At 41.0% G+C, this 18,725-nt stretch overlaps 1 protein-coding gene across 3 annotated transcripts in view; it reads left to right on the top strand.

Moving 5' to 3' along the window:
• The first annotated feature begins 12,764 nt into the window (after positions 1-12,764).
• The window catches only part of BUB1 (BUB1 mitotic checkpoint serine/threonine kinase), a 43,501-nt gene continuing 37,540 nt past the window's right edge, over positions 12,765-18,725 (top strand). For 2 of the 3 annotated variants that reach the window (XM_008055077.1, XM_008055078.1), the window contains exons 1-3: positions 12,765-12,910; positions 16,141-16,200; positions 16,282-16,420. In XM_008055077.1, the coding sequence (XP_008053268.1) occupies positions 12,765-12,910; positions 16,141-16,200; positions 16,282-16,420 (345 nt within the window). The remainder of the gene's footprint in view (positions 12,911-16,140; positions 16,201-16,281; positions 16,421-18,725) is intronic. The other variant, XM_008055079.1, reaches the window with a different exon arrangement.

An 18,725-nucleotide genomic window follows, 5' to 3' on the forward strand; every position in this document is an offset into this window, starting at 1 on the left:
ATGGCTTGCCAGCCACTTGCTAGTAGGGCAGATCCAGAGGCATATTCAGCTGGCCACCCAGATTGCTAGTAGGGCAGATCCAGAGGCATATTCAGGTGGCCACCCAGATTTTTTTGAATTGAGCGTTGCCTCTGGTGCCATCCTTGCGGTGAAGCACCATCAACCCATGGTGCTGTGCTTTATTACACTAGAGAAATGGTTTCTGGAACCAGAAGCTGCCTTATTGAGTAACTGTTCAAAGCACCACCAACAGCTCCCTTCCTTCTCTAGATCTGGTCTGCTCTCCCAGGTAATAAGGAAGGCCTCTGGTGGCCTCTTTGGAAGCACCGTGGGCCCTTTGTGATTTCTGGTTGGGTCTCCCTTGGTTGTACAGGGACCACATCTATCCCATACCCGAGTCCTTCTGAACTACCTGAAAAACAGGTAAATTGATTTCACCATTGTGAAGGTATATCAAATCTATTATAAAAACAAAAGCAGTTTCCTCTTGCCAACGTTTACTTGTTTTAAATTCTCTTGTTCATTATTATTTCCTACAATTTAAGCTACAACCTAACTACATGTCTTTAATGTTTTCAATTTTTTCTTCAGACTTTGTCAAAGAGCTGTATTTTCTTGTTAAAATCATTATTAGCAAAACTCCATATAGCTGTCTATGAATTCTTTTTTTATTTTAAAGAAGTGGGGAACAATTCAGGGTTAAGTATGCAAATGTTCATTATGCAGGGACCCCTGTGTCTATAAATTCTTATCACAAATCCCAAAGAAGCTTTAAGACAACCTGTGGGAACATCCACATATAGACTACGGGTACATTCCCAGAAGGGGAATTGCTGGGTTGTATGGAAGGTCAATTTCTAGCTCTTTTAGGAATGGCTACACTCTAGTTCAACATAGAAGTTGAACTAGTTTGCATTCCCACCAACAGTGTAGAAGTGTTCTCTTTTCTCTGTATCCTCGTCAGCATCTGTTGTTTTTTGTATTATTAATGACGGCCATTCTTACTGGAGTTAAGTGGTATCTCAATGTGGTTTTGATTTGCATTTCTCTGATGATTATTGAGCCTTGACCCTGAGCATTTTTTTCCTCTCTCTCTCTCTCTTTTTCTTTTTTTTTAGAGACAAGTTCTCGCCAAGTTGTCCAGGCTGGTCGCGAACCCATGGGCTCAAGCAATCCTCTCACCTCCACCTCCCAAAGTACTAGGATTATAGGCATGAGTCACCACGCTTGGCTAGCAATTTTCCATGTGTCTGTTGGCTGCTTGCATGTCTTCTTTTGAAAAGTATCTATTCATATCTTTTGCCCACTTTTTAATGGGACTTTTTTTCCCCTTCGGCATGTTTGAGTTCCTTATAGATCCTGGATGTTAGGCCTTTCTCAGGTGTGTAGTTGGCAAATATTTTTTCCCATTGGAAAAAATGGGCAGTCTCCTCTCTCTCGATGGTTTATTTTGCTTTGCAGAAGATTTTTAGTTTGATGAGGTACCACCTGTCTTTCTTATCTCTACAGAAAATGCCTTTTTAATAAGGAAGGCTATAAAGAAAGGAGAATGATTTTATGAGATCTTATACAAGAGGCTTAGGTTTTGATTCTGAAAAGATAACTTCCTCCTTCAATTTTTTCATCAGTTCCTATATTACTTTTTCCTCCAATTCTAACTCCAGTTCTAACCTGATGCTGAAATGTTTATTTTAAAAGTTTAGAAAAGCAATGTTTTTCTCCAGCATAACTTGATTCTGTATTCTTGTCTTTTTTGATATGTCTAAATTATTCCGTGTAACTGAAACACTTTTCATGTTGTTAGAAGGACCTATTTATTACCCATTTTAAGAGATTAGTCTTGTAGTTTCTTGTCTCACTCATGGCTATAGACACACTCTTTCTGTATCTGATTAATTAGGTACTCTTTTCATCAAGTTTGACTTTACCAAACTAAAGTTATCTAAATGGGCTCCCCATAGAAAAATAATTACACTGCAAGATCTTCCTTTGCCTCTTAGTGAATGGCCTAAAATCAGATTTTACATTTTACCAAGATAATTCTTGTGTTATTGTTATTAGATTTTTTGACCACTAAGGAAAACTGACATTAAAGAGTTTGAGTTTTTACATTCATGTAACTTTCTGTATTACTTTTAGAGTTTTTAATTATCACTTTGATTAAGTAACTATCATTATACAGTGTTCTGTGCTTGTTTTCCATGTTGTGAGCATTTTAACATGTTTGATAAATGTCCTCTTAACTAATCTTTGTGCTGTTAAGTTACAGGGCTTTGCTTTTGGGTCTGAAAAAGGTAGTGAGTTCTACTAATTCACACCAACAGGGCCTCATCTTAAGACCCAGGAAAAGTGACAATCAAAATGGACTGCCTTTTTAAAACACAGGGCCAGAAATTAAGAATATACCATTCTGCTGGGCTCGGTGGCTCAGCCTGTAATCCCGCGCTTTGGGAGGCTGAGGTGAGTGAATTGCCTGAACCTGCGGGTTCGAGACCCACCTGGGCAACTTGGCGAGATCTCATCTCTACAATAAATCAAAAAATCAGCCGGGCATGGTAGCACGTGCCTGTAATTCCGGCTACTCGGAAGGCTGAGGTGGAAGGATTGCTGGAGCCCAGCAGGTCGAGGCTGCAGTGACCGGGAGCGGTGCACTCCAGTCTGGGCAACAGAGTGAGACTCTAACTCAAAAAAAAAAAAAAAAAAAGAACATTCCATTCTTTTAGGCCCAGGTACTATTGTGGAAGAGGTGGATGTGTGAGATTATAAAGGCCGATTTTGAAAGAGAAAAGTAATTCAGAATTTTTCTACAATTAAACATTAATATCAAAAGCACACTGATGCAAAGCCAATTTCCGGACCCCTGTGTTGGAATAACACGGTTTTCTTGGAGCATTGATCTGTTCTCTAATAAAAAAAATTATAATAGATTATAAAAAGTTTATAGAAAATTTACCTTATTGTCATATTCATTAAGATTAAATGGATTAGTTTATAAGGTCTTATTGAAATCAGTTTTAACATTAAGAATACACTATACTAGCCGGGCTTGGTGGCTCAGCCTGTAATCCCGCACCTTTGGGAGGCTGAAGTGAGTGGATTGCCTGAACCCGTGGGTTCGAGACCCGCCTGGGCAGGCGAGACCTCATCTCTACAATAAATCAAAAAATCAGCCGGGCGTGGTAGCGCGCGCCTGTAATTCCGGCTACTCGGAAGACTGAGGTGGAAGGATCGCCGGATCCCAGGAGGTCGAGGCTGCGGTGGCCGGGAGCGGCCACTGCACTCCAGTCTGGGTGACAGAGTGAGACTCCAACTCAAAAAAAAAAAAATACACTATACTACAGAGGAAATCAAGTTAAAATAAGAAAGAATACACTAGACAAGGGTAAAATTTGATTTTCTCTTCTGAACAAATCTTCCTATAATATTAATGACAGATAATAAGACCTATGTTCATATTTTTTAATTAACTACAGGAAAAAAGAGAAAGACAGTTTTGTTGGACTTATACCATCTCCACTAGGTCTTCTTGTTTGAGAAACTGAGTTTTCTTTGTATCACAGAATAAAGGTTTTGCCTTTTTTAAATCTTCAAATTATCATTTTAACTAAAGAATTGACTATAGTGGCCTGTGATCCTATCTTGTGATATCAAATATTTTAAAACTTTTAATATTTGATAAACTTTTTAACATCAAAAGTTTAGATTCTAAATTCAATCTTTCTGATCTTTAAAAAATTTTTTGTTATTATGTTTCCTGAAGTCTAAGAGAGACATTTCAGCTTATTTAAATGTTAGAATCATATAGAAAGCATTGCCAAATATAAAAAGATGTTTGTTATATCTGTATATGTTATTAGTCTAAAATTTTATAATATCCCTAAAATTCTGCGAGGTCAAAGTATATGTTACCAGTAATAATTATGATTATGTTAAATTGTTGTATGCCACAATATAAACAAATTCTTTTGTCAATTGTGCTTTCAACCAGTTTTAAGAATTTTGTTGGATTGCTTGAGCCCAGGAATTTTAGACCACCCTGGGCAGCATAGGGAGACTTCATCTCCACAAAAAAATCAAAAAATTAGCTGGGCATGGTGGCACATGCTTGTAGTCCCAGCTATCCAGAAGGCTGAGGCAGAGGAATCACCTGAGCACAGGAGGTCAAGGCTGCAGTGAACATGATGCTACTGCATTCCAGCCTGGGCAGCAGAGTGAGACCCCGACTCAAAAGCAAACAAAAAAGACTTTTGGACTTTTGTCATCCACAATTATTTTTTACTTTAATCTCTTCTGAGAAACAGTTTATAACCAGCTATAGTACTCTTACAGGTGCTCTTCAATGCAGGTTTTTGATAACTTTAGCAATTGTACCATTAGATTAGGAAAAATTCCAAGACTCTTATCAAAGAGCTGATGTGTTCATTAGGATTGCTGGCCCAATATTGAGCAGAACAGGAGTTAATTGCATGGACTGAACTAATAGAAAACTGAAATAATTTTTATGAACTTTTATTTAGAACAGTTGATTCTTTTGTTCTTCTGAGTCAAGTAAACGTTTCCCCCTTTTCTTTTTAAGCTATTTATATCTTTTAACAATTGAGTAAAATGTACTTTTGTGAGCAAAATTTGAAGTATATTTCTTTCTCTCTACATGATTTCTCCAGAATTTGGAAGCTACTTGTAAATATTGATTTATGGCATTATAGCTATTTGCATAATTTCAATAAGAATCTATTTTCTTTTGTAACAGGATATTACTGGAGATCCTAGTTATTTTATCAAGACTTTGACTTGAATGACATTTCAAATACGAGCAGACCACTCTGTGGAATTGAGATTGAGGTCTATAAAAAGTCAATGAGAAAAGACTCTTGGAAAGGCTGTCCTCATACTTTGTCAGCTCCTTTAAAGGTCTCCTGACCTGTGGTGAGTAAAAAAAGTCACTTACTAGCAGGCTCAGGAATCTCAAGTTATTTTGGAACCTCAGAATATAGGCATTCACCCAATTCATACATGTACCAGCAGGCTCAGATAAATCTTTGACTGGGCTTGAGAGGTTTATAAGGTCCAATCTGAGATTCCTTAGGAAAAAAAGTTCTAGCAAAGCTAGTATAAAAAGAGACTGTTGGCAATTTTTCTTGCTTCATTTTATGTAAATAATCAATTATACTAAACTCTATTTTACAAATAAATTGATCCTACTGTATTTGTCTTTAATAAAGGATAAGAGAGAGAAAATTATGTTTCAAAATAAAATATAGTGCACCTGTTATTAGAGTCTCTTGTTTGTATTTTTGATTACTTATTTTTTACAATTTGGATGGAATTCTTAACTCTTTCCTGGCTTATGTCCATATAATCCATGTTCCTGAATGCCTATTAATGCGTATATACTTGGGGGCATCTCCTAATGTGCCCTCTTGGTATACTTTTGTTTATGGCATGGGGTTGGACCTTCCTTTACAAGGACAGGCCCATCACTGAACAGCTAACATAGAAGGCTCTTGTTTATTAGAACATTTTGTGACTGCTTTCTCTACCCATTCAAATGATGAATCTTCAGGCTTTTTCTCATAGATAGAGAGGGATACTAGGAAGATGCCAGGACACCTAAGATCAGAGTCTTCTAGGGATACAAGTCCCTAACTATGAGAATGTTAAGGGTTGGGGGTCTGTGCAACATTAAATGCCACATGCTACATCTACATAAATATCTCAGAAGTGGAATCCTGAATAGACAAAATCTCCCAGCAAGCCGTATGGCTACATTGGGTCTCTACCACACACTCCATGTTTGACTTATCTTATGAGCTATTCTCTTGGGTACCCCAAGGCATTAAGTCAATTACTAATGTCTTTGTCATGCAAACCTTAGGATCCAGCCCAAAACATGCAAATATATGCAGGCATTGCAAAGCAGTTTCTCTTCTCTTCCCCTAGGCCCAACTCCAACCCCAACTACACACCTTGTGAGCAGGAAAAAGACTGCTCATCAGCCAATTTCCCTCTCATTGGCCTATACCAGGAATGAGATGTGCTCAAGTCCAAGTGCGGTTACTAAAACCACCCTTATACAATTAATATTGAGCCATGGGGCAAAAGCTGTAGAAGACACACTAACTCTGAAATGCAGCAACTATGGTTAGAATTTAACAAATGTTTTAGTTTTAAGTTTGTTTTCACTCCGACAGAAGTCAATTGATTATCTTGATTCCCTGACCACTGGGGACAGGGAGAAGCCGCCCTGTGAGGCTGGTAGACATATTTTCCCTTAAATAATAGGCCTAAGACTGTATAAAGCTCCTTGATGACATCCTTGAAGTTGAAGGACAAAAGTGGCTCTAATCTCAAGGGCTCCCACCTCCTAAACTACCTCTATAATGGCTCACTGTCCAGGGGCCAATAGCTGATTGTCACAGGACTTGCTTTATATATGGAACTTATTGTAAAACCTAAGAATGATGTTTGAGATATTTTCTAGACTTTGGTATTTAGGTGCCACTCAGGCCCAGAATACATACCAGCCTCCACTGGCTAAACTGGTCCTGTTACACGCCCTCTCAGAAACTGGCTCTACTGTATGAAGATAGTTTCAACACCCTTACCTCATCAACCAATCAGCAGTCCCTAGCCTTCTGCCCACCAAACTCCTTTTAAAATCCCTAGCTTCTGGATTCTCAGTGAGGTGGATTGGAGAAATATCTCCTGTCCTCCTTGCTCAACTGCTTTGTTATATTAAACTCTCTCTGACTGTGAAAGCTCTGTCAGTCTCAGTTTTTCTGGGCAGCAGGCATAACACACTCAGATGAAAACATTTTCTAAGATGGGGCTATACATCTTCCTTTCTGCTTATCAACTTTATTCTTAATACTTAGTAGCTCCTAAATCACTCCTCTGCTTTCTTTAACTATTCTAATTCTACTATTTTATTTTTTCTTTTTGAGTTGGAGTCTCACTCTGCCACCCAGACTGGAGTGCAGTGGCTGCTCCCGGCCACCACCGCCTCGACCTGCTGGGCTCTGGCCATCCTTCCGCCTCAGCCTTCCAAGTAGCTGGAACTACAGGCGCGTGCAACCACACCCGGCTAATTTTTGATTTATTGTAGAGATAAGGTCTCACCAAGTTGCCCAGGCGGGTCTCGAACCCCGGGGGCTCAGGCAATCCACTCACCTCAGCCTCCCAAAGTGCGGGATTACAGGCTGAGCCACCAAGCCCGGCTACTATTCTAATTCTAAATCTCCAATCTTATATGTCTTAGGGCACCATAGGCTAGTCATATATCTAATACTGCTAAACTGAATTGCTCTAAATTTTTCAGGGAAAGGAAAATATGTGAGGGGAATCCCCCCCCCAAACTGGAATTATCTTTTGGAGGACAAGTCCCTTGTAGTACAGTTAGAATTTGTTACTCTGGATCAAATGGTCTACCAAAGTTTTTATCTGGAAGTTTTGAGAAGGTTGCATCACAATTTGTGGAAGAAAATGTCCCAAGTTGTGACCAACAGGTGAAACTGATTCTTCCACTATGACAATGTATCTGTCCACACTGCACTGAGTGTTCAACAATTTTTTACCAAAAATGGCATGGCCCCTGTGCCCTATTCTCCCCATACATTCACCCGATCTTTGCCCCAAGTGACTTTGTTTCCTCATATGAAAAAAATCCTCAAAGGAAAATGTTTCACCAGTGTGGAAGAGGTGAAACAAAAAGTGGCAGAAGCCACAAAATGGATGAGTTCAAAAACCGTTTGGAGCAGTAGAGAAAGTGTCTTGATAGGTGTATTGCATCAAATGGAGAGTACTTTGAAGGTGACTCAAGTTTAAACATGTAAGAATAAACACACAATTTTATATAAATAAATTATGGGTTTTTTGCCCCCTCCTCTTCCCCGCTCGCCCATACAGGTATCTGTAATTATTTGCTTAGGTCAAATCAGCAAAACCTAGAAAAAAATAGTTATTTTCCTTTTTGGTAACAGCACTAACTATGATATCACATTATAACCCAAGAGAGTTTAGGAATTAAGTGAGAAATCTTATGAGGTTATAGGATAGTGGAAGTTAGAGGAACATTAGAAGGCAAAGAGACAGGTTTCTTTCCTCATTTTACATATCAGGAAACTGATGCCCAGATTGGAGAGTTTTTAGGTAATTTACCTGGGAAAGTCATAGTTGGAGCTGAGGTACCCTGAGCCTGGTTTTCCTTCTCCAATAAGTTTGAAAATTATGACATCAGAATAACAGTCACTGAAAGCTTATATACAAATGAAAATACTTTATCCATTGGCCTTCCTAATAATTTAGAAAAATCTATTAGAGTCATTTTAGACATGACTAACGAAATATTAAAAACAGCTTAAGAAGTGAATGAGTTGGAAAGAAAAACAGCAGCACATTCCTGCATCTCATGCAGGAAAGGCATACGTTAGATGTAGCTGGAATGGCTGCTCTCACCCAGACCAAGACACACCTCTCCGGAGTCTCATGCTCTGGGGTGGGTTTGGGGAGATAGGGTAACAAAAGCACTAAGGTAATAGCAATGCCAAAAATAAGGATAGATTAATGAAGCCAGTATTATTATTTAACAGACTATAAGCTATTCCATGACAAATGCTATACTCAACTCAGACCTGAGCAAAAAGGGGAGAGGGAGATTAAGGAGGACATGGGTGAGATCAGATGAAAGTTGGAGTGCTATTAGTGGCATAAGCTTCCAATTAGCGAATATTTAAAAAATAAGCAACACATTTGCCAGTTCTCTGGTAACCATTTTCTGCTTATATTGCTCTGTCAATTGCCAGTTTGGGGGAGGGTTTACTGATCATCTTCATCAAAATATTAAACTGCTCAGAAGTTCTTTATTCCTGGCATGTGGAGATAATGTGAAGCTCTTAGGGAAACAAATCCTTCTAGGCTTAGGAAACAGCACCTGAAACTTCTTCCTATAAGCCTCGGAAGTCTGTAAACCATACCTGATTCTGTTCTCTAAGATGACTAGTTTTGTTGTGTAGAAGGCCTGGTAACCCCTCCAACTCAACACAGTAAAAATGAAGCTACTGTGTCCTGTTTCTACAAATTCTCCTAGGCCCCCAAATTATTTATTCTTTTCTTTTTCTTATATATGAAGACATCATTGTATTCTGAGAATTCTCCTTCCATGATGTCTGATTTCCTCCTTTCCATCCTTTCTGCCTACAACGCCAATCTAAAGTCTGCAAATAACTGTTTTCTGCCTATATTGCCCATCCCTCCCTCCATCCCCAATAAATCTCGAACACTAGCAGGTTCAGGATTTAGATTATTAGGTTAATTAACTTAATACGGACATTACAATGAACACATTGTGAGGATCATTTTAATTCTTCCTCAGAACAATGGCAGAGGCGAACTTCCGTAAGTGAGGACAAAGGGAAGTCATTGAGTAAACCAGGAAGTTATTCCCAGAAAAATGTCAGTTTCTAGTCACTGCTGACAACCCTAGTATTTTATTTCTATTACCCATGGATATAACAATGGCAATTGGCACTGGGGCTTTAAAAGGGGTTAATTTGCCATTTTTAAAAGGCAATGTGGAACAGCATCTAGAATACCTTACCTCTTTCTGTGGAAGAGGAAGTCTTAGTAGCAGAAGTGAGTAGAGTAGGCAGTATCTGTGGCTTTTAAAAAACGGGGTAGAACTGGCTGCAACTATCACAAGGTTCTTATGATCACAAGCTTATTTGGTCAAAAAGACCCATTTCTATATGAACAAGTACAAACTCCTTAATCTAGCATTAACAATTTGATATCAAAATAGCTCATCAGGGTTAGGCGCAGTGGCTCAAGCCTGTAACCCCAGCACCTTGTGGGGCTGAGATGAGAGGATTGCCTGAGCCCAAGGATTAGAGAACAGCCCGGGCAACTTGGCAAGACCTCATCTCTACAACACAAAAACAAAAAAATTAGCCGGACATGGTAGTGAGCACCGGCCACTTGGAAGGCTGAGGTGGAAGGATAGCCTGAGCCCAGCAGATCCACACTAGGGTGACCGTGAGAGTGCCACTGCACTCCAGCCTGGCCGACAGAGTGAGACTCCAACTAAAAATAAATAAAAGCAAATCAAGAAAGGCACAATGGCTCACATCTGTAATCCTAGCACTTTGGGAGGCCAAGGCAGGAGGTCTCTTGAGCCCAGGAATTGGAGACCAGCCCAGGCAACATACCGAGACCTCATCTCTACAAAATAAAAATTATCTGGGCCTGGTGGCACACATCTGTAGTCCCGGTTACTCAAGAGGCTGAGGTGGGAGGTTGGCCCAGGAGTTTGAGAATGTGGTAAGCCGTGATTGTCCCCTGCATTCCAGCCTGGATGACAGAGATGTCGACTCAAAAAAAAAAAAGCAAACCAGCAAACCAGTCTTTTAAAAAAGAATATCTACTGCTCATTAATATGAGTCCTCAAGGGTAGTCTCTCTCTGTAATCTTGGTTTACATCTGGAATGACTTCCCCCGGCTCTGCCCCAACCCTTCTTCAAGGCCCAATTCAAGCCCTGCGTTCCCCACGAAGCTTTGTCTGACAGGTCCCCATTATTTCTCCCTCTGCACTCCCCTGGCAGATATAATCTGAACCCTCACTTGGTTCTTAATGCACACTAGGTAATACACACCGTCTTTAAACAATTCTCTATGACTGTGTCTTCATGTAGTCCACTAGTTTCTTAAGGACAGGTTCTATTTGAGTTAGAGTAGGTTGTAATTAGCACCTAGTTCATGAGAGATCCTGTTTACATTTCCTTAATGATTACTGACTCAGCCACTCTCAGAAATAGTTGAAAACTTAAGTTGGTGGGGCCAAAAAAAGCCTTATTTCCTGTGATGGTGAGCAGAAACTAACACCTGTCTAAAGACCCCAGAATGGGCACTTCTCAAATAAGAAACCCCTCAGATTGGACACTTAGCTCCAAAGCTATCAACATGCTGGGAGAAATTCTGGACTCTGTAAGTATCAGGATTTTCCATTTCGGCAAAAATTTTTTAAAAGATATTTAAGAGGCTCTAAAGAAGCCAAAACGTCCACACAACCTCTTTCTAAAAGAAAGGCAGTCGATTGAATAGCTCTGTATATTTTACTTGTATTGTCAAGTAGCCCTTGAAAAGCAATCTTGAGGGTAGAGGCGGAAGTTTTACCGAAGACCAAAGAGCAGAGAAGGCTGGGCTCTTTTCCAACTCACTCTTCGTTAGGAGGCATCAGCATATTACATATTTCTTCTTAGACGTCTGGACTCCACTACAAAAGGTCTCTTTATTTTATGATTCCTAAGAACTTGGTTTCCAGAATCTCCCAGATGTTGAAAACTTTTCTTTCCTGGTCTCTAAGATGTTGAAAGTTGTCTTGCTAGCATTCCATAATCTTACCCAAACTCCTATTCACTCCAGGGTGCCATACACAGCCTCTCAGAACAAACCCAGAGGTCCACAAGGGCACACACCTGCCCCTTGATCTGCCATGTCTAAAACACCGTTACCGACAACCATTGAGCACCTGCTTACGTACCCTCACGTGCCAAAAACTACTTAGGTTTTTCCACGGGTCCTTCATGAATCACTCTGTCACTCCTTGCCATCGCATCTTAGAGTCTGGAACTGAGGGTCTGTTTGTTGAGTTGGGTCTCAGCCGGTTGCCCAGGCTGGAGTGCAGTGGTATGACCGTGGCTCCCTGCAGCCTGATTGAATCCCTGGGCTCTGGTGGTTTTTGTTTTTTTAAGTAGGGGCGAGGGCTTGCTTTGTTGCTCAGGCTGGTCTCGAACTCCTGGACTCAAGCAATCTTCCCGCCTCAGTCGGCCAAAGTGCTGGGATTAAAAATGTGAGCCACCACGCCCTTAGTTCTCTTAAGGTTTTAGCAGCCTTGGCATCTGGGTTCTTTTCTTCTGCCGAGGACGCCGTCTAGAAAGCTGCCAGAAACGGGGCCACGCCCGCCCGCAGGCTTCCCTTTTCCTCCCCACCTGCCCATCTCCAGAGCATTGGCCGGCGTTTCCCCGGCTCCGCGGCCTAAAGCAACCACAGTCTCGACCCTACAAACAGAATTTTTTCGTCCCATGAGCCAGACCTACTTGCTCTGGTTTACAAATTTAGGCGGAGGGGACCAAGAGGCGCGACTCTCCGGGCTCAGGGGGCTCGAGACGGACATTTTTTTTCTGCGAAGCGTTTCCTGGAAATGGCAGCTTAATCGTGTAATGAGGTCGGGCTCGGTGGCTCAGCCTGTCATGCCAGCACTTCGGGAGCCCGCCGGTTCGAGGCCAGTCCGGGCAATTTGGCGAGAAGCCCTCCTCACCCCCACCCCGTCTCTACAATAAATAAATTTTAAAAATTAGCCGGGCGTGGTAGTGCGCGCCTGTAAGTTCCGGTTACTTGGAAGGCAGAGGCGGAAGGGTCGCCGGAGCCCAGCCTGGGGGCCATGGGAGTGCCACTGCCCTCCAGCCTGGGCGACGGAGTGAGACTCCAACTCAGAAAAACACAAAGAAAAAGTCGTGTAGTTATCTACACCATTTACAACCTGGACAGCTGAAAAAAAAAAAAAAATCCCCAATCCCTCCTATCCCCGAGCCAAACGACCGAGCCTCCTCCCACCGCGGGCTGAACTACTGGAGACTAGGTCCCCTCGCCGCCGGGTTTCAGGTCCACCACCAGCTACCGGAAGTGGGAGGAGCTTCCGGTGCGGAAGGGGGGCGGGACTTGATCTCCTGGCAATGCCGGGGTGACCGGCCGCCCCTCTGCTGGCGCGACCAATGGCCGGGTGCCGTGAAAACGCCCGGCGTGGCGACTGCGGCTGCGCGGGAGATTCGAATTGGCGGCGGCTCCTCGCTTGCGGCGTACATCGCCCTGCGGTAGGCCGGCGTCCTCCCGCCATGGAGAACCCGGAGAATGTCTTTCAGTAAGTGTCGGTCTGGTGGGGTGGAGGCGCCGAGGGATTTGGAGCTCCTGGAGTTCGGGTCTGGCCCGCCCCAGACCTGCCTCTTTTTGCCCCCTCCGCCCCTTTCCTGGGTTTGGAGTTTGTTTCACCCCGGCAAGGCCAAGACCACTCGTGAGTCGCGCAGAGGACTGGTCACAGCGCTGCCGGGGCTCTCCGCGGAGACCTCTGTCCTGGTCCGCCCAGCTGCGGCCACTGTGTCGGGGATCTGGGTAGTTCGTGAGGCCCCAGAGATCTTGTTTATTTGTCAACAACTCCCCGCTGACAGATCGGCCCTGTGGAAGAGAAAAGTTCAACCCAACAGAAACCCCAAACCCCATAAAACCCCAGGTTTTGTGATAAATTTTCAGTTACTTATTTAGAAAGTCTACTATAGCAGAGTTTAAAACTGTTGTCTTGCCCCTTTTAAAAGTCTTTGGACACCATGCACTTTAAGGGAAAAAAAAGCTTTGTTTGTTGTTGAGTGATTGGTGCCAACCTGCTAAGAGTTTTTAAAGTTGTCACGCCTTTGTGTATTTAATGACTTAGGCGATTTACCCAGACTGTGATGAAAAAGCATTTAAAAGAATTCCATCATATATTGCAAGATGTAAAATTGGTTCATTTTATCAGTTCTTTAAGATCAGAAGACAGAGATCGTTAAATAAAGTCAAAACAAAAATCTGTTTGCTTTAAGATGTTTTTCTTTAAACTTCAATCTAGCCATCCAGTTGTTTTCTCTTGGAAGTCCTCTGTCCTCTTTTTTTTTTTGAGTTGGAGTCTTACTCCATCACCCAGGCTGAAACGCTCACGGCCACCCCAGCGTCGACCTGCTGGGCTCAGACCATCGTTCCGCTTCAGCCTTCCAAGTAGCCGTACTACCAGGCGCGCCGCCTGGCTAATTTTTGATTTTGTATTGTAGAGACTAGGTCTCGCCAAGTTGCCTGGGCTGGTCTCGAACCCCTGGGCTTCCAAAGTGCTGGGATCTACAGGCTGAGTCACCAAGCCTGGCCTGCCCTCATTTTTAAAGGGATATTCAATATTTCTGATCTCATTTTGACTTTCTAGAGATTAATTTGCTTTAATGAACTGGGTGTTTTATTTTTAACTTGCAATAAATTTAGGTCATTTTACTGGAGAAATGTGGTTGGTATAAGAACATGCAATGTTTATGTTGGGCAGCCTATTACACATATTTTGGAAGAAGGTTTCCGCTGTGAGATTCGAAATCTGCAAGTAATTTTTAAATTCCTATAAGGAATACATTAATTATGACTAAAAAGAAGAATTGGAAAAATATTCACTGAGAACTTCTATACCTGTCTATCTCCTCCTTCATATGTAACTACTTTTCTATTTTGTTTTTCAAGTGTTTCTTTATGAAAATATAAACATTTATGTTATTACAATATGTCAAGTGTCTGTATGTTTATATACATGTATGTATGTAACTTTTTTTTGCCTTTATTTCACATAAAATGTAACAGGGTATATACACTGCTTTGCCTAACAGTATTGTTGGGAGAGAAAAAAAACAAAAGAGCTATCAATTGTAAAGCTCTTTTTTTTTTTTTTTTTTTCGAGTCAGGGTCTCACTCTTGTGTGGTGGCATGATGATGGCTCACTGCAGTCTCCAACTCTAGGCCTCCAGCAATCCTAATGCATCAGCCTCCCGAGCAACTGGGACTGCAGGCATGCGGCAACACACACAGTATTTATTTGATTTTTTTGTAGAGATGAGGTCTCACTGTATTGTCCAGGCTTGTCTTAAACTCCTGGGCTCAAGCAATCCTCCTGCCTTGGCTTCTCACACCCAATTCTTTCTCATTCTTTTTACATAATATTTCATATACAATAATTGTTCTAAATAGTCCCCTGTTGGTAGGCACAGATTGTTGGCAATCTTTTGCAATTGCAAATAGTACTCCAATGAAAAATCTTGTATATATGCTATTTTGCACATACACATATATGTCTGTCTGTCTTCTAGGTCCCAGAAGTTTTGCTGGATCAAAAGCAAATCAATCAGTGGTTTTGGTAGATAGTACCAATTCCTTTGCCAGAAGTTGAGTGCACTCTCACTTGCAAGCAAGATGTGATAGAGAGCCTGCTTCCCATTGCTTACACAATCTCATTACATTTTTAATTTTTGTCAATCTGATGGGTGAAAAATTGTATCTCAGTTATCTTATGAAAGAAGCTGCACATCTTTTCATGTTTGAGAGTCATGTAGTTTTTTATGAAATGCTTTCTTATCCTTTTGCTCATTAAAAAAATGGTTTAATAACTTTTTTCTCAATTTCTAGAAGCTCATTTGTTTTTCCAGCTTATCATTTCTCTTTTGACTCTACTTGGTGTTTTTGTTTTATTTGCCATGTGGAAGTATTTATTTTATTTATGTATAGTTGTCTTTATTTAGCTTTTCTTTTGTGGCTTCCAAATTTTGAGTCATAAACTTCATTTGCATACTGAGGTAACATATGAACTGGAAGTAAATATTGCTTTTTAAATCATCTTTTAAAAATCGTGTAGTTTCTCAGATAGAAAACTGCTGCTTTTTGTTTGTTTACCTCCATAGCACCTGCGTTCTTGGAGAATTTTGCTTTGCCTGGTTGATTTTTTTTAAAGCTATGCTTGCGCCTGTGGAAGTAGGGGAAGCATAGTTCTTTGGGAGCTCTAGTGACTGATTTCTGAGTGCTGTCCTCATGTGTTCTTCCTCGGGGACATTGTGTTACACTTAGGCCTGGAAAACAAACTATCTGAAACTCCCCCTTCTGGCACCCTGAGTTGTCTCACACTCATTTACAAGCCTTCTTTGAATATGTTCCAGCCATGTCTCAGGTATGCTCCTGGGAAGCAAGGGCAGGAGTCAGAGTTGGTATCATGCCTGGATCCCACTGTTACGAGGAGGAGCAGCAAACTTTTGGACACAGCCCTCCCGGGATGGTCGTGATGCTGGGGATCAGTGAGAGAAGGAAATAGCCCTTGGGGATAGAGCTGAGACCTACTTCTGGAAAAACACTGGCTGCTCCTGGGTTTTCTGACCGTTTCTGAGTGACTTCTCTTTTAAATTTTATATGGTACTTGGATTAATATTTAAGATTTCCACTTTAAGATATGTTTATCATTTGATTGTATATAAATTTAATCAAATATATCTTTTGCTTTTAGGAATTATCCCTAATATCCCATGTGCATACTTTTCTCTGTTCTAGAATGTTTGAAGCCCATATGCAGAGCTACAAGGGTGATGACCCACTTGGTGAATGGGAAAGGTTAGCATTCTCTTTATTTTTTTCCCTTAAACAAACTCTATACTGCGCTGTGGAAAATTAACATTATCTAAATTTTTCCAGATACATACAGTGGGTAGAAGAGAATTTTCCTAAGAATAAAGACTACCTGACAACTTTATTAGAACATTTAATGAAGGAATTTTTAGATAAGAAGAGATACCACAATGACCCAAGATTCATCAATTATTGTTTAAAATTTGTAAGTATACTTTCAGGTGTATAATCAAATCCATAATCATGTTGTGCTTTTGCTTTTTTTTCCACCAGATTATAAGATCATTTTAGACTGTCTTTTATTTTTAATTCCTTGTTTCCAGTTCTGAAGATATAGAGAGGAAAAACAAACTTTTTCTATTCTCTTATCAACAACACAGAGGACTTCTGTGACCTCTGGTCTCCAAAAAGTGTGTTGGGACTTCTCATCAGCAGCCAATCAATCAGTTCTGCAGTGGACATTAGCTGGGTGTCCTCCAATTCACTTCCAACACTATCTACCTGGAGCTGGCATCAGATCCCACAGATTGAGGCCTCAGTCGCACAAGACTGCTCCCAACTTTCAATGCCAGTTGCAAGCCCCAGATTGTTTTACATGTGCTTCTGACTGACTGGCTATAAAGCAGGTTTCCCACGATGACTCCTCAGATTCAGTTAATCAGCTTAAAGAACTCAGGGAAACATTTATGGTTACTGGTTTATTGTAAAGGATATTGCAAAAGATACTAGTGACCACCAAATGAAGAGATGGATAGGTTAGGTCTTGGGAAAGGGGCTTGGAGCTTTCTTACCCTCTCCAGGTGTGATACCCTCATTACACACCCTTGGTGATCAACTTAACTTTCATCCCCTCTCCCACCCTAGAGTTTCTGGGGTGGGGGCTCCAAGTCCCAACCCTCTAATCATGCCTTGATTTTGCTGGTGACCAGCCCCTATCTGAAGCTATATAGGGACTGCCGGACTTCAAGTCAACTCATTACCATATTTAAAAATTCACTTGACAGATTCCAAGAATATTAGGAGTCATATGCCAGGAAATGGGACAGACATTAGCCTAGGCCTACGCAGGGTCAGGATCATCAATATCATTTTCTTCCACCTCCACATCTTGTCCCACTGTAAGGTCTTCAAGGGCAGTAACTTGCATAGAGCTGTCATCTGTGATAACATCTTCTGGAATACCTCCTGAAGGAACTGCTTGAATTTCTTTTACATTTCAATTTTTTTAAATAAGAAGAAGGAATACTCTCTAAAATAATGATAAAGTATAATATAGTAAACACATAAACAGGTAACATAGTTATCATTATCAAATATTGTGTGCTTTACATAATTGTATGTGCTATACTTTTATGTGAGTGATAGCCAATAGGCTTCATTACACCAGCGTCACCACAAATGTATGAGGAATGCATTGAGCAACAACTTTAAGACAGCTACGAGGCTGGGCATGATATTTCATACCTATTATCCTAGCAATTTGAGAGGCCGAGGCGGGAGGATTGCTTGAACACAGGAGTTCAAGACCAGCCAGGGCAACATAGTGAGACCTCATCTCTACCAAAAAAGAAAAAAAGTTAGCCAGGCCTGGTGGTGCACACCTGTACTCCCAGCTACTTGGGAGGATTGCCTGAGCCCACGAGGTTGAGGCTGCAGTGAGCTGTGGTCATGCCACTGCAGTCCAGCCTGGACGACAGAATGAGATCCAATTAGAAAAGAGAAGAAAAAGATAACTACAATGTCAGTAGGCAGATAGGAATTTTTCAGCTAATGATCTTATGAGGTCCCCACCGTATATATGGTTGGTCATTGACCAAAATGTTATGTGGCATATGATTATATCTGACAATATCATACCAGTCTTAAATTTTAAAAAGCTATATAGTCAGAGATGTATTTTAGAACCTTTGGCTTCTATGTTGTAGAGTCAGTGATTAAATTTTAAAATCCTCCATCTCTGTGTATCAAGTCTATAAATGTTATAGCACAAGATAGAAGCCATTAAAAGAAGGTTTGTTAGATGTGAAGTACATTTGGGAGAGGGACAGCAAATAGGTACTCTCCCAGGTACTAAGAGTGTCCCCAGGAATAAATTAAATTCATTTTGATTCATTAAGAAAATTTTAACTCTCAGAAACTAAATTTACTACTAAGAGGAAAAGGCGAACTCGGGTTAGGTTTTAAAAGGTTGAGACTGCTCAGTCTGGAAGTAAAGGCTTAGGGGAGAAAACGCTAGTAATAAAATCACAAATGGAGTGGATAGGGTAAACATGAATGTGGTCACTAAATTACAGAACACTGTAATTTGAGGCATCCTATTGAACTTAATGGAGCAAGCTCAGATCAAGAAAATAAAAGTAAACTTTATGTAATGAGTTAGTATAGACTGCCATCTTGGGAAATAGTATGGACATTGAATGTCAAGAAAAGGAATGAGCCTAACCTTTAGATTTGCCATCAGAGAACCACTCCTGTGTTCCCTGACACAGTACATCCTGAGGCCTCAAGAA

The sequence above is a fragment of the Carlito syrichta genome, unplaced genomic scaffold (genome assembly GCF_000164805.1).
Source record: "Carlito syrichta isolate Samal-C Ts95f unplaced genomic scaffold, Tarsius_syrichta-2.0.1 Scaffold301652, whole genome shotgun sequence".
Taxonomy (NCBI): Eukaryota; Metazoa; Chordata; class Mammalia; order Primates; family Tarsiidae; genus Carlito; species Carlito syrichta.